Raw genomic sequence first — 15,335 nt, 5'->3', positions numbered from 1 at the left:
TTAGTTTATATAGCTTGTGATTATAAATTATTTAAGTTTGGCTATGATATTAATTTGAGGATGAAAATTATGGAAAAAAAAATCTGCATTATTCTGATGTCTCTCATGTTCTTGGGATATTTTTCTGTATTCAGCATAGTTGCACACCACTCAAGTTCCAGAAAGGAAAAGTGAAGTAGGCTGCATTTTAATTTTTAAGTAACACTTTTTTTTCCTCTTTAAATGACATGATGCCTGTTTTTCTGAAGAAGTATTGAGACAGACAGAAATGTGTTTACACTCAGCTGTTTACTGGAATATCAATGATGGTTGTCTAGAATACTAAATGCTGAGATTTGTGTGAGGTTTAGTGCTTCAGTCTACGTCTTAATTTTTAATTAACTTTATATTTTCATTAAATTTCTTTAAGCCTGTTTTTAAATCAGCGTATGTTGGCATTCATATTTTTTAATCATTTTAAGCAGCCTTGATCACTTTATAAAATCTCTGGTCTTACTGAAATTGCATGCTTTCTTGTTCTTCAGGAGCAGGAAAATCCAAGCACCTTTATTAGATAGCGTAAAGAAATTGACTTGTCCTTCTGTCAAATTGAGTATTACTGATACTCATTTTTGTACCCACTTTATCTGCATAATGTCCTGAGCCAATTTCTCCACTTGTTGATGTAAGTGGAGCTGGTAGGAGACTGGGAGTTCATTAACACGCTGTGCCTCTATACTCATTTGGGATTAGTGGTAACTACCAGTGTGAAATGAGCAGCTGGAAAGAAAAGTTGGTGTCTGCACGAAGGCAGTCAGAGAAAGCTGCTGTTTGCAGCACTTTGAAGCTCCTGTGCTGCCAGCGTGCTTCATAACTGGGGTTTTCTGGCCTGAACTTTTAGGTGTGAAGGTGCCTTTGTCACTCTTCCCTTTCCTCTGGCCCGTTCTCCTGGAAGAAGTGGTCACTAGCTATACTGGTCTGCCAAGTGTAGTGGAACAAAAGGGGAAAAAATTACTTTAAGACTACTATGCAGAAGAAGTTAGATGCATGACATAAAATCCGGTGTGTTTCTTCTGGTTTGCAGTTCAATACCCTTGTGTAACGCTGTTCTCCCGTTTTCTTTCCTGCCATTTGAACACAGACAATCAGGACAAAGACCAGATTGTTTTCTTTAGCTCAATTTGCTTTAATTTGGGGGTTTAAAGACAGGCTCAAACCTCATGAACGGAGGGTTTTGTTTTTTTTAATGAGTCTTGTGACTGGAATGTAGTTAATTAGTTCCTAATCTCTTAAATCAGAAGGTGATAATGTGTAATGTGAAGAGTCCGCACTGGCAGCCTGTCCCGTGGAATCTTTTTTCCCTCAGTAGTTTTTGTGATCGGTATATTCGTATATTCTATGTTTTGGGGGGGTGGTTCCCATCTGTGCTGCCCGTTGGAGCTTCTTGTCATTAGAACTGGTGGATTGATGGTGATGGCAGCACAGGCTCCTGGTTACATATGTGTTTTGGGAGTGAGCCTTGTTCATGTCTCTTGGACACAATTCCAACATTTTTCATCCATGTAAAAGCATGCAGTGGTAACTGGATCATGTGTCGATAGCTAAGCTTGCTTTCTGTAATGGTATGAAAGTTAATGCCCCAAACTGAGCTACGTTTCTCTTTTCCATCCCCCAGCATTGACAAGATCTCTAAAGTAACCTCTCCTGTGTTGGTCATCCATGGTACCGAAGACGAGGTGATTGACTTCTCCCACGGCCTGGCCATGTACGAGCGATGTCCGCGAGCGGTGGAGCCCCTCTGGGTGGAAGGGGCTGGGCATAATGACATAGAGCTTTATGCACAGTACTTAGAGAGACTAAAACAGTTCATATCTCATGAACTTCCCAACTCCTGAAGAAGCCTACCTGATTTTACCTCAGTTACTGTGAACGGAAGAAATTACCTGGTTTTGCACATGCTTTAACTGGAGATAGCTGTAATAGCTTTATACTATGAAGAAATACCCTGTCTTTAGGGTGTTCTAATCAAACATCTGATGAAATTTGTCTTTTATATCTGGAAATTATTCTACTAATGCACACAAATATGGTCAACTACTGTAATTCCAACAATTTTTAGCTTTGTTGCCCTGAAGGAAGTGGGAATACTAGCTGCTTATGGGGACACTTTTTACCTAGTGCTGTATTAATCGAAGATCAGTTTTCTCTGTCTCACTTCAGATCATTTATAATTCTGTCCTACAAAGACTTTTTTTTCCCGGTGTTCTCAGTGTGGAGAACACGACTGTTATGAGCTACAGCTTGTTCTGAACAATCAGTCATGGGTTCAATCTAAGGGAGTACTTTCTCTGTAAAGTTTCTAGCTGTGGTATTGTAACTGGAAAGTTATTGTGATGAAGTTCCCCCTCCTCCCTTCTAGTGTTCTTTTGTTAACTTACTGATCTTCCCGAGTAAATTATTTAAATATACTTTTTCCTGAAAATAAACTACTATATGGGGCTAAACTCTGTAACGACCTCTCCATTACCTGTATAAACATAACTGGAATATTCTTAAATGAACTAGGGACAAAATTGCTTTTGTTTAAAAATAAATGTGTAAATTTACTACTAGAAAACTCATTTTAATATTCAGATGGTCTGAATAATAGCCATAACAGACATTTCCTTCTGTAAAGCATTCCTGTAGACTTTTTAAAAGTACTGTACATATTTGAATTTACATTGTGCATAGATTCTTAATTGGTAGTTTTAATTTAAGTCTAGTTACAATAAACTGCAAAATTCTGGTTTGTATATGATTGAATACATTTTGTTAAAATATGTTTTTATCCCTATATTATTTTGCTATTAAAGTTTTATAAAGTTTCCAGGACAAAAAAAAAAAATTTACACATTTATGTTTTGATGAATTTATGTAACTAAATTTTCATTGAGCTGATCTTTTTAGTTTAGAAGTAATTTGATTCTTTGACACTGGAATCGCACAGATTATGCATCAGAAATGCAAGACACTTAAAAATTGTTACATTACTAGCATAGGTCTAATTTTTCCAAATTTAAAGGCCTTAAATGTACTGTAAGCCTCAGATTGTTGTATAAATTGATCGCGATTGATTGCAGTTTGTGTCCTGTTGCTAGAATGCAACACAGTGATTGTAATGGAATAAAGGATGCATGGATTAGAGCTTGCTGAATTTTTGAATCTTATTTGACGCATAATTTTCATACACAAGGAAAGTGTAAAGTACAGATTACTTCATGAGAGTAACTTGAATTGGATTATTTAATGCCTTCCTTTCAAGGAAAACCCTTCTAAAGTACGAAGCCACATTTCCATGAAGCTTGGTATGTAAATGAAATGTAAAAGAGATTACTTTTAAATGGTGTTCAGCTGGTTTTAAGTAATGAAAAATGATGATTCATTGCCTGGAAGAAATGTTTGAACATAGTTGTCCTGAGTCCTTGTAACAGGCCTGTAGTTAATTGTCAGCACAGCAAGTGTGTCTATTGTCTGTGATTATTGACTTGGCCCTATTACTGTAAAAGGAGAAAAAATGGTATTTTCCCTTAACAGTGGGGGGAAATGAGGACACCCGTCCTGCTCCACATCATCTGGGCACTTAGAGTTGGGGTCTGTGCATCTGTGTTGTCCAGTCCTGAGTTTTAAATGCCCCAAGCAACAGGGCTCCCAGCTGTTCTCTTGGTGACTATTCCAGCCAAAATTGGCAGGTTTTGCCTAATCGTCACCTCAAGCTTGCCACTTCCTTCCTGAATGTTAAACAAACATGTCTTTAGTTTTTATTTTGCGCCCTCGTAAAGCCGCAGTGGATTTTCTTCCATTTCTACATGTGTTCTTCCTGAGGCTGTAGCCCTGTGGAGCAGAGCTGATGCCTATGGTGTGAGGTAACCTTTGAAAGTGTAGCCTGTCCAGGTAGTGACCTGGGGAATTTTTAGTTAACTAGGTAATGTTTTTTGATACCATCATTGAACTTTGTGTTGCATTGAAAACTTCAGCCTACAATGTTTCTTCCTGTTAGGACTCCTTGTAGCTACCCTTCTACTTCAGTAAACTGGTGCTGTTGTCCTTTTTTCCTATAAACTTTATTTTTTATTACTACTTTTCTAACTCCTGCAGCCATTTTGTGACTTGTCTTTGCATTTGCTTTGCTTTTTGTCAGTATTCCTCTGTTAATGAGACTCCCAAATATGAATTCAACATTGTTGTATGTCCCTTGGTCTCTGCACGTGCAGCCCGAGTTCACAGTGTTCTTGCTGAACATTGAGTTTCCGCTCGTACTCTCTTTTCTTTGTCCAAATCCCTGCCTAACTAGCTCTCAAAGTTCGCCTCACTGTTCTTCTGGCTTCTGCATTGTCTGTTTTGCTTTGTGAGGTTCATCTACATTCAACTAACCCAAATGTTTTGCTGTTAATTAAAATGTTACTGACCTATCAGCGATCCACTGGTATGGATCTTCTGCCCTCTCTTTTAATTAAGTATTTTTTTAACCTGTTTGGTCCTTTAAATAATTTTCCTTGGAGCTCTATTTCCATCCAGTAATTCTTAAATGAATTATGAAATTTTTATAACTTTCTGACATAGACTTTACATGAAATAGAACAAATAGTAGTAATGAGCTGCTTTATATTGTAAAGTTGAATCAAAGCATCGCTGTTTCAGGTATTTGAAACCACTACTGCTGGTCAACGTTACAACTAAGAGTTGAAAAAAATGGTGGCCGACTCATGAAACTAGTAAGACAGCGGACTTCAGGTCCCCCTTTGCTTAAAGAAAAAGGTTAGAACAGAATTTTGAAGTGATGGGAAAGGGGATGATGTGAGGTTATGAAAGAGAAACTTTGGATTGGGCTAAAAAAATAGTCTCTTCCAGCAAACTGCTGACGTTCTGTCATTTAAATGTATAATGTGGGCCTTTGCAAGGACTTGTTATGCATATATTAGAGCTACCAAGGTGTCACTGTAAAAATGGCTGGATCTGCTTGGATAAATTATGCAGTGGGTCTTCCAAGGGTGTAAATAATCTCGAATACTTTTTTTTTCTTGATGTGGATGCTCTCTCTGTGTTTCCTGTGTGACTTACTGCCTCTGTTCATACAGTACACCCATCTGGGAAGTGCGGCTTTTTTTCAGGAAGGTAAGATGTGGCACATCTGGTCTTCTGTCGGTAGTTGTTTAACGTTTGTACTTTGAAAACCCAGTGGAAAATATTTGTCTCAACTTTAGCACTTTCCAGGGAGTTCACTTTTTTAAATTTATGTAACTGTTACAGATTTAACTTACATTCTCGGGGAGACCTATTACCCCGTGTTGCCTCTGCTGCATTTTTCTTCCTTGTTCTTCCATGTCATTCCTGTAACTTGTGGCAACTCTGCTCTGGGTGCTGAGCCTTTACCTTTCTAAATGCCCAAGCCTCTATTTACACTTGGTACCGTGCACATCTTTTATAAATTCTGCATCATATTTGCTCTTTTTAAATGATGCCAAACATAGAAGTAGAGAATCAATGCACTTTCTTCCTCTGGTTATCCCTTCAGCAGTAAACCTTGATTGGTCTCACTTGGAAAATGTTTTCTTCCCTAGGTCTTATGAATGTAAATTAATGATCTGCTTTAAATCCATTTAACTGATTTCTCTGTATCCTTCTTTGTGGAATTCACCAGCCATTTTAGCTCCAAAATGTCTTGTGTTGCAAATGTGGGGTTTTTTATACTCCCAGCACTGGTTAAGGGTGCAGTGGTTCTTTGGTGGTGGGCGATCTGCTCTGGGGAACGAGGTCAAGCACAGAAATGACCTGCTTAGTATTTATTGCTTTCCAGATCCAGCAGTAATTCTTGGATGGGCTCGGGATGAATTTCAAAGCGGGAGGTTGTATTTCAGCTGTGCTGTATTTGGGTCTCGTCACTGTTACAGGGGTAGAAAGGGGTAAAAAGGACGAGCTGTGGTCCTTACAGCAGGAGAGTGACATCACTCCTTTGACGTGCTGCCGCTGGCAACATCTGGATTTGCAGCTGGGTGCCTGTGGTAACCAAAGTAATTTTGCAGAAAATGTTAAGAGTGATGTGCCTAGGAAAAAAAAAAAAAAAAAAGAAGAAATCCCAAGACGGCCCCTACACCTTCAGCATGTTAATTGTAAATTGTCTGCTGGTTCCTCTAAAGACAAACCTGCTCTGTTCTGGATCTCCTCACGCCCCCGCGGTGGGGTGGGCTGTGAGTTGACACCACTTTGATTTTTTTAAGAAAAACTCTGGGTCGCTGTAGGTCTAGCCGGGGGGTGGGCAACTTTGGGTCTGGGCCACTCTGTCCTCTGGGCTTGTAGCTTTACCTGGGGGCTCTGAACACAAAGGTGAGCTCTTCCTTCTGCTCTGCTCTGCTTGGGACCGGGCTGAAGGTTTTTCCATTGGGCAGAGCCCGGAGCATCCCCGCTCTCCCCGTGCCCAGAGGTGCCGGCTGGCGGCGGCTCCCGACAAACCTGGCCCTTGTGTCCGGCCAGGTGGGAGGGGGGGGAGGGAAAGAAATCCCTCCTGCCGCAACCCGGGCAGCCTCCCAGCCCAAATTGGGCTCCGCGCCGGCTGGAGGGGGAGCCGGGCACCGAGGGACCGCCGGTAGCCATGCCGCCCCGCCGGGCGCCGCCGGGTAAGGAGCCGCCGCAAGCGGGGGTGCGGACGGGGCGGGAGAGGGGGGGAAAGTCGAGCGATGGAGGGGGGGGGCGTTCTGCGGGGCCAACCCCTCTGTCTGTGTTGCAGGTGGCCCCCCAGGGCGGGGAGCCCCGGGTCCCCCGAGATGTCCCGGTCCCGCCACCGCCCCCCCGGTTTCCCCGAGAGGTCCCGCCGCCGCCCGGCTGCTGCTCCCGCTGCTGCTGCTGCTGGGATCCCGGCCCGGGGCGCAGGCCACGAACGTGGAGAGTCAGTAGCGACACACGGTGACCGTCCCCAGGCGGTGGGGAGGGCAGTGCTGGCGGGGAGGAGGAGGAGGATGATGATGGAGGAGGGGAACCGGAGCGGTCCGCCCTCCGCAGCTCGCCCAGCGTGGGCTGACGCCGGGGCCGGGGTTGTCCCGGTTGGGGTTGTCCCGGGAGAGGCGGAGGGTGGCTGGGAGGGCTGCTAACCCTTGATTTTTATCCGAGGGGAAGAAGGGAAGGGCAACACTCCTCTGGTTTCCAGTTTGGCTCCAAGACGTAGAGAGATGGCACGATTTGGCTGTGGCTCTGGAGGTGACAGCATGCAATCAGCCCTTAATTTATTTCCTGCTTTAGTCCTCTTTTAGTTTAAGGGCTGCCTTTGAAGGCAAGGTATCGATCCAAAGTTTTGTTTATTCTAAATAACCTTTCTACACAGCGGCTTATTCTAGAAAGCTTACAGACCTACTTAAAGATTTAGCATTGCTTACATTTCAAGTCACTCCACTGCGGCAGCGCCATTAGGTGCACTTAAGGACACTTTGGGTCTGCCCCAAAGCCTTTTCCCTTCAGAAAAGTGGTGTCAGTCAGATGGCAGCAGTGTGTGCAGGCCTCCACCACATGGACCATCTGCCCCCCAGCACATCCACGCAGGAGGAGGGGGTCAAAGGGACTCCATATTACTGGGGTCCTTCTGGAGCTGGGTTCTCCTTCCTTTCTCCTTGCTCCTCCCAGGGATCTCACACAAAGAGTTTGTTCCCCTCTGCATCAACCCATCAGAAAACGAGTGGAAGAGCTCACTGCTCTCTCAGGGGTCTTATGAATAGGATTCGTGCTATTGATTGCTCCCAATGAAAGATGCAGTAAAGATACAAAATGCTGCTTTCATTATGACGTATTCCTGAGTTACCCTCTGCCATTTAGGCCTAGCAGTCATATTTTGCTGTTTCTAAGTACTACAGGGCTCTGTTTCAGGGATGAATTGCAGCCATCAATGTGCATTTGGGTATGTAAAATTCCAACGTAACAGTAGAATACTTGACTAACAAGATTACAATGCGCAGGCAATCCCCTGGACCCTGAGTCACAACTACTAGAAATTGTTAACATTAATCTTGAATCCAATTTTAAAAAAAGAAAACCAAAACTGAAGCTTCTCGAACAGGCTGGACTGTGATCCACCTCTAGGAAACAGAAGAACATCCTTAAAAATCTCATTCTCTGCTTAGAAATGAAAGGGAAGGCTGCAGGCACATTCCAGGGCTCCTGGGACGTGACCTCCAGCCTTTAGCAGCGCGCTGTTATGTTAAAACATTAACTATTTCAAACACTTTTGGCAAGATGCAATTAAGTTTTGAGTTTCTTGCCCCTTTTAATTACTAGAGCTTTCTTGTGTGCTCGCAGCCCTACTTATCATGAAGTCCCAGCCTCTTCATGTGGCATTTAATTGCTTTATTGATCAGTTCTCAGGGTGTAAATTGAACCTTCAGGCTCAGCCTGAATGCAGGGGCGCTGCCTTAGAAGCAAATTTAAGCTCCAGAGAGTCTGGATTGTCCCATACTGGTACCTTTTTGTCTGAGGGATGAAGGTACTATGGCCTTTGAGTAGGTAGATCTTAACCCTGGTACACCAGGCTAATTAATGGCTTTAATCAGCAGGCAGAGAGCAGCACGGTCACCCAGAAAGCGAAACTGAGCCTTTCGTTCAGACCCACCCTGTACCTGCTGGAAACCTGGAGGCTGTGGTGGGACCTGGGAGGGGACCCAACATGCAAACGGCCCAGCGGGAGTGTAAAAGTGACTTTCTTAGTCATGTGTGGAAAAGGCTTTTATAGTCTCTAATAGGAATCATTCTTTTTCTCAATGTCTTTCAGGAAGTGTGGATGGAAAAGTGCATACTTTTTTGGTGATTGGCATTGTTTTTTTAGGAATCTGTGTGCTCTGGACTGTGTGTACGTACAACAAAGACAGTTTTCCTGAGCGTTGCAGAAAGCATTAGTTTGAACAAAATATTACACATAATCGTTATTACATTAGAGTACCTAAAAAATTGCAAATCTATGGCCTGTCAAAACATTCAGTAAGTTTGTCAAAGTAATGTAGCAACCTGCTTTGTATCCAGGGCTACAGCAGAACAGCTATAGAAGTAGAGAGATATACAGTTGGTTGTGGGTTTTTTGGGTTTTTTTAAGAAATGAACCCACCGGGATTCTTTGCTGTTTACATTTAATAGCTTTTACTGTATTTATGATTATTTCAGAACATAGCCTGAATCCCAACAGCTCTTTGTGGGATATGGATTATGAAGGACTGTTGCACAGTAAGAAAACCCTTCCTGGGACCATGGGCTCGGACAAACCCAGCCTGCTCAGGAACAGCTTTCTCCTGAGTCACCAGGGAAGAAGTTTGTTAAGTCAGAACCTGGGCCAGAAACCACAAGAAAAGCAGTTGTCCTGTGACATGCTCCTTAAACTTTCCAGATATATTTTCATGGATACCTTTGGACCTAGCTTGGCCTGGAATCTCTTTCGGTTTTATAACTGTGATCGAGAAGTCAACCTGCCCAAAATTCATATCAGTCCTCTCAAGGTGGCCCAGCAGAAGGTGAAGCCGTTCTTGCTACGCAGGGTGCTCCAGCTCCTCAGGAATATGGGAGTGTTGTCTGAAGCTCAGCAGTCCAAGGCCTTCTCTCTGCTCAAGAAGCAAATGCTTAAACAAAGGAGAACACCGTTAAAGCCCAAAGTGGAACAAAGTGGTAGGTATATAAGGAGGAGATGTGGGTTGGGTATCTCAAATGCATTCTGGTGCTGGCTGAGGGAAGGTGGCAAGGGTGAACATCACTGGGTGCAGTCTGGCACGTGGTGGTCCTGTATGGTGCTGGGGGCTGGTGCTCAGCGTTCAGACTGAGCTAGAGCCAGGGCTCAGAGTGCTCAGCCCCAGGCAGGAGGTCTGTGATGAGGCGGGCAGGAAGCAATTAGTGTCTGCAGGAGAGGAGACACTGAACGAAGGTGGGTCTCGCGTGTAGATGGTGGTCACCGCAGATGGGCTATTGTAAGGAGACGGTCTGTGGGAGTCAATACAGGCAGTAAAAGCCATGTTGTGGTAAGGCAGTGCCCAGCTTGGTGGGTCTGCCAGGCCCACGGTGGCCTCTGAGTGCAGCTCTAATGCCAACATTAGCCATGTGATCCTCACTGCTCCCCAGTGCTTCCAGCTCCCACCAGGAGCTGGTGTGATCCCCTCCCCTGCTCCGAGCTCCGGCCTGCATGCGGACGTATGGCTGTGCTGTATTGAAAACGTCAAATTAATTTAAAAAGAGAGAAAAAAAAAAAAAAGTGGAGAATTACGGGATCCGCAGCTGGGATGAGGAGAAAAAAAAATCAAAAAAAAAAAATCTTACTTGTTAATTAGTAGAATGTAGGAGGTAATGGCCTGCGTCCTCCACTGCCAGGATGGGCAGGCAGGTTTGCCCAGAGCAGGATGGGGAAGTTGGGGCAGTGGGACAGGCAGGGGATGGGCAGGGGGCAGGCAGGGGATGGGCAGGGGACTGGCAGGAGGCAGGCAGAGAACAGGCAAGGAGGGCAGGGGACCGGCAGGGCAGGCAAGAGGCAGGCAGGGGATGGGCAGAACGGGCAGGGGACAGGCAGGGGATGGGCAGGGGACGGGCAGGAGGCAGGCAGGGGATGGGCAGAACGGGCAGGGGACAGGCAGGGGACAGGCAGGGGACAGGCAGGGCAGGCAGGGGATGGGCAGGACGGGCAGAGGGCGGGCAGCGGCTGTGCAGGGGCGCCCCCGCCCGGCCGTCCGCGGCGCCGCAGGGTCCGGGCGCGCCCCACCGGCCGCTGCCCGTTTCCCCCCCCGCGGTGTGGGGCTCCGGACACGGGGGTTTGGGGCAGCCCGGTGGCAGCTGGCGCTGGCCCTGCTGCGGGACCCCCGGTGCCCCCCTCCCGGCCGGAGTCACCCCGCGGTGCCGGCGGTTCCCCGCGGCGTGGGAATGGGGTGTAGCTCAGGGGGCTCTGACCGGGCTGCTCCTTCCTTCCCCTGGGGAGCCGGGAGGAAGCGGGAGTGTGCCCGGGAGAGTCACCGGCAGAGGAGGAACCCTCCTCTCCGCCTTGCTGTGTGAGATTTGGGTCTCTGGGAAGAGGGGTCTGGGGGTCCATTCGCCCCCCACCCACTCTGGTACAGCGGCTTTGCTTTTTGCCGTTGCCTTAAACCCTCCCCAGGCATCGATATTGGTCATCGACTGTTAGGACCACGTTTGTAGGCAAAGTGTCACAGTCACTGCGACACGCCGGGACACCACGCTGTCGAGATTGCCTCATACCTGGTGGCCCATTATGGAAAATGACCCGGTTTTGTTTGTTAGAAAGGCAAACTTTATTTTATGACCAGCGTTAGTCATGATTTCCCGCTCCCAGGTGTGAGGATGTTTCGGGAATGTTCTTGGGCTGAGGATGCGTCCCGTAACCCAGCGCTGCGGTGTAAACTTCAGACCGGTGCTGCTGCGAAGAAAAATCACCTAGAAAAATGAAATTTAGAGAAGAATGAAAGGAAAATAATTTAGCTCCCGAGCACCAAACTCCAGATAACAACAGGCACTTCTGGGGTTTTCTGAATACGAGATAGGAATCTTCAGAAAAACAGGATGATATATCCAATCTCATTTACTCTGAAATTTTCTTCCTCAGGCCACTGAAAATTTAATGCAGGGAAAAATGGCACTGAAATAATTCACGAGAAAGTAGTTCTTTCAGGAAAAAGAACCAGACCAGTGTATTTGTGTGGATTTTGAGGGTACAGAGGGAAAATGGCTTTGGAGGATTTAAACAGTGCTCACGCATTAATAATATTGGGTTCTTGTTCAGGAAAAGTCCCATGTAAACAGAGGTGATTTTGGCTTTGCTGATCATTTTGTAAGGCCTGCACAACGTTTTGCCTGAACCAAAGCCTATGCTACATTTATTTCCACTATCACCATGTTAGATGATTCATTGTTGCCTTTTATTTAGATTGCAAGTCCATGAAATCTTTTGCTTAGAGTAAATATTTTAAAGATGTGTGAGATTTCTAGGGCACTGACCAGTGTAAAATAAAGTTTCAAGTCCTCTTCTACATCAAATTTTGCACTTCTAGAACTGTTGAATTCAGAGAATTTAGTTAGTGTGTTTTAAGACAAAATATGCCTATTTGTCTTGTCTTGCCTGAAACTTTTACCGGTAGATAAATCTTTCTCAAAAAAATTTGAGCCCAGCCTCCTATACCTCAGATAACAGCTCTGCTTTCCCATGACCTGCATTCATATGTGTCATATTCAGATAAGGAGGAGGCACAACGCTGACTAATGCCCCTTTTTTGGAAGGAAAATGACAAAAGCTATTTGAGACAGGAATAGAAGTGCCAGCACTGAATGATAGATGAACAGCCGGTAGCAAAGGTGGCAGCTCTAACGTTTCCCTGTATTTATGGGGTATTGAAATAAGGGAGTGTTATCTGGATTTGTTTCTCTAGGCTGGATGCTTATCTTCAGATTCAGCAATACCCTGGGTCCCAGGACAGGCTGTAAGAGAAGGGAAGGGTTTTGTTTAACCCGAGTGAGTGTTGCTCCTGCTTCAGAGCTGTTGTCTGGAGCGTGGGGCATGGCCGTGCCCCTCTCCCACCCCCCTGCTTCCAGTCTGTTCCCCTATTTTGTCTGACAGCACTTGCTCCTTATTACCATAACTATAGCCTCTTTGTGCCCTCCCGGCAGAAGAAATCCTGCACCAGAATAAATTTCAGAGGTGACAGATTGGAACGGTTTGACCAGATGATGGCACACAAATGTCTCTGAGATCGGCAGCACCTGTGGCTTTGCACCTCTTGGCTCTGGGCCTGGGCAGGGGCAGCGGTTGGCACTGTTGCCTGCCCGTTTCTGGCTCATCCTCTGTGGATGTTGGGCTCTGGAGAGGAGATGAGAGAGTATATGTAGACTCTGGGAGGGAGAAGTCTGTGGCCACAGTGAGCAGTTGCCTGTCTTTATATGTCACCTGGAAGCTCACTTATGCTATATTTTTGAGCCTATGAAAAAAAATGTGAAGGTCAGGTTCATGGAAAGCAAACCGGTGTGTGATGGTCCTTCTGCAGGCAGTGCCATGTCCACTGAGACCAGAGTCCAGACCTGCAAAAGGCAGGAATGTAGTCCCAGGCCACAGGGGTAAAAGCACATGGGTTTCTTTGATGTGGTGTGTCATGTGAGAGCACCTTCTAAGGCTTTTCCTCTCCTTCACAGCAGGCTCTGACTACAGGTTGATTTGGCAGGTGATGGGAGGTGAGTGGCAGAGATCTCTCTACTCACTCTCTCTCAGGGGAACTTCTGCAGCTGCTGGGCTACAGCATCCCCCATGGGTCTGCAGGACAGAGGACAGCACAGGGCAAGGGTAGGTGCGGGGGTGGCCCAAGAAGGGTCAAGGCATGGCATCCTGGTGACCACTTCGAAGGCTAGGGGCTGGCACGCCCCAGCCCTTTGCCCTTTTTGGGGAGGCAGCTGCCCCCCCAGGCGCAGCGTTTTGGGGGGCTTTTGAGCCTGGCCGGGCGCTGTGTGGGTCCGCACAGAGACCCCAGGGCCCTCCCGGGGCTGAGACACGCTGTGACCCCGGGGAAGGCAGCAGGAATCCCGCAGCCCTCAGGGGCCGGCAGGCGGGGAAGAGCTTTGCGTGCGGGCAGCGGGGCTCCCCCCGGCCCCCAGCATCTGGGCGCCGGTCGCAGATATACGTCCAGGCTGGAGGGATCGTCCCCGGCTGGGAGGAGCCAGCAGCTCTCGGCTGCTGTAAACAGTGCGGGCACCGCCAGCGGTTGGAAGATGGATATAAATAGGGAAGCGGAGGAAAGGCAGCCGGAGCGGAGGAGCGGGAGCTGCCTGCGCCTGCCTGCCCCTGCCTCCGCAGCCTGGGTGCCCGGCAGCCCCGAGGCGGGAGCTCCCGAGAGGCGGCGTCCAAAGTTTGCGGCTCGGCGCTGCCGGGGGATAGATAGGTAAGGATCTTTGCAGCCCAAGTTTGAAACCCGCCGGTGTTTCTCGTCCATCTGCCGCTGGGGTTTTCTCCTCGCCGGCTCCTCTCTCTCTCTTCGTGCTGCTGGTTGTGGTTGCCTCGCCGTGGCCAGGGTTTTGTGGAGGTGGGGAAGGCGCGGGGGGGATTTGTGTTTTCGGTCTTGCTCGGTTGAGTGAAGGGAAAAAAAAACAAAAAACACCTCAGACCCGTCAAAAGCAAAATGTGCCTTTGCGCCGGCTCCGTGCAAAGCCGCTGCGAAGGAGCCGCCGCCGCACACGTGTTGCGGGCGGGGGCTGCCCCGCGGCTCCGGTGCTGCGGGAGGCAGGTAGCGGCGGAGACCGCGGTGAGCCCCGGGCAGCCGCGGCTCCTCCTGCCCTTCGCGCCGCACCCGGAGCCCGTCCCGGTCCCGGCGCCTCCGCGGGACGCGTCGGGGAGCAGCGAGCGGCGGCAGCGCATCAGGTCGGTACCGCACCCCTCCGCGCCCTTCCGCGCCCCCCCCGCCGCTCCGCTGCTGCCGCCGCCGTCCGTCTCTTGCAGGACTCTGCCCGGAGGATACCCCGCACCTCGCCCCGTGGCGACCGGGCTCCGACACCCGCCGAGCCGCCGTGGTGGGCCGGGGGGTGGCCCTGCGCCTGGAGAGTTCCGCCGCCTTCCACTCCCTCGTCATCCGCGACGGAGGTAAGGGGGCCTGCCCCATCCCCTTCCCCCCTTCCCCGGGGTTGCTCCCCGAGACCGGGCGCTGCGGGGGTGTCCCGGCCGGGTGGCACCTCCCGCGCCCCGCCGGTGCTCGCCCCCAGCCCCGCTCCTCTTCCCTCGCCCGCCAGGGAGGCTGGTGTTCGCCGACCGCCCCCACGGGCCGCCCATCACCCTGCGGGCCCGCTACATCCTCATCCAGGACGGCGGGGAGCTGCACGTCGGCTCGGAGCGCTGCCCCTACGGCTCGCGGGCCACCATCTCGCTGTACGGGCGAGCCGGCGAGGGGGCGGCCGTGGAGGGCTTCGGGCAGAAGTTCGTGGGCGTGGGTGGCGGCGGAGTCCTGGAGCTGCACGGCCGGCGGCCCCGCTCCTGGACCCTCCTGGACAAAACCCTGCACCCCGGCGGGCTCCGCCACGGGCCCTACTCCTCCGAGAAGCGATGGGGCAGCCGCGGGCTCAACCTCCGCATCCTGGACGCGGGGACGGGGCGGGTGGTGGCGGCGGGACGCTTCGACACCCACCTGCAGCCCGGGGAGTGCCGGCGGCTCCTGGCCTTCCTGGCCCTCCAGCCCCGGGGCAGCCTGGTGGCCGCCGCCGTGGGGGACTCGGCCGCCCGCAGCCTCACGCTGGAGACGCGGCTGCTGCTGCGGGACCGCCTGGGCAGCAGGTACATCGCCCGCCTGGGCTACAGGTGAGGCGGGGGGCGGTGCGGGGGGCGGTGCGGGGCT

The 15,335-nt window shown here is 49.3% G+C and overlaps 3 protein-coding genes across 5 annotated transcripts in view; all 3 read left to right on the top strand.

Annotated features, from left to right (window-relative positions):
* ABHD17C (abhydrolase domain containing 17C) overlaps window positions 1-3,165 on the top strand; it is a 29,754-nt gene extending 26,589 nt beyond the window's left edge. Inside the window, exon 3 of the mRNA XM_014944646.1 lies at window positions 1,655-3,165. Within this exon, the coding sequence (XP_014800132.1) occupies window positions 1,655-1,874 (220 nt within the window). The 3' untranslated portion in view covers window positions 1,875-3,165. The remainder of the gene's footprint in view (window positions 1-1,654) is intronic.
* Window positions 3,166-6,804: 3,639 nt separating this feature from the next.
* LOC106889519 (transmembrane protein 2-like) overlaps window positions 6,805-15,335 on the top strand; it is a 58,574-nt gene continuing 50,043 nt past the window's right edge. Inside the window, exons 1-4 of the mRNA XM_014944619.1 lie at window positions 6,805-6,901; window positions 9,154-9,648; window positions 14,450-14,590; window positions 14,737-15,298. Coding sequence (XP_014800105.1) covers window positions 9,189-9,648; window positions 14,450-14,590; window positions 14,737-15,298 — 1,163 coding nt within the window. The 5' untranslated portion in view covers window positions 6,805-6,901; window positions 9,154-9,188. The remainder of the gene's footprint in view (window positions 6,902-9,153; window positions 9,649-14,449; window positions 14,591-14,736; window positions 15,299-15,335) is intronic.
* Window positions 13,764-15,335, top strand: part of CEMIP (cell migration inducing protein, hyaluronan binding) — a 116,600-nt gene continuing 115,028 nt past the window's right edge. For 2 of the 3 annotated variants that reach the window (XM_014944621.1, XM_014944622.1), the window contains exon 1: window positions 13,764-13,895. The gene's annotated coding sequence lies outside the window, so the exon portion shown is untranslated. The remainder of the gene's footprint in view (window positions 13,896-15,335) is intronic. The other variant, XM_014944620.1, reaches the window with a different exon arrangement.

The sequence above is a fragment of the Calidris pugnax genome, unplaced genomic scaffold (assembly GCF_001431845.1).
Source record: "Calidris pugnax isolate Ruff unplaced genomic scaffold, ASM143184v1 scaffold70, whole genome shotgun sequence".
In the NCBI taxonomy this organism is placed as follows: domain Eukaryota; kingdom Metazoa; phylum Chordata; class Aves; order Charadriiformes; family Scolopacidae; genus Calidris; species Calidris pugnax.
The sequence above is the reverse complement of the archived record's forward strand: the minus strand, read 5'-3'. Positions and strand labels throughout refer to the sequence as shown.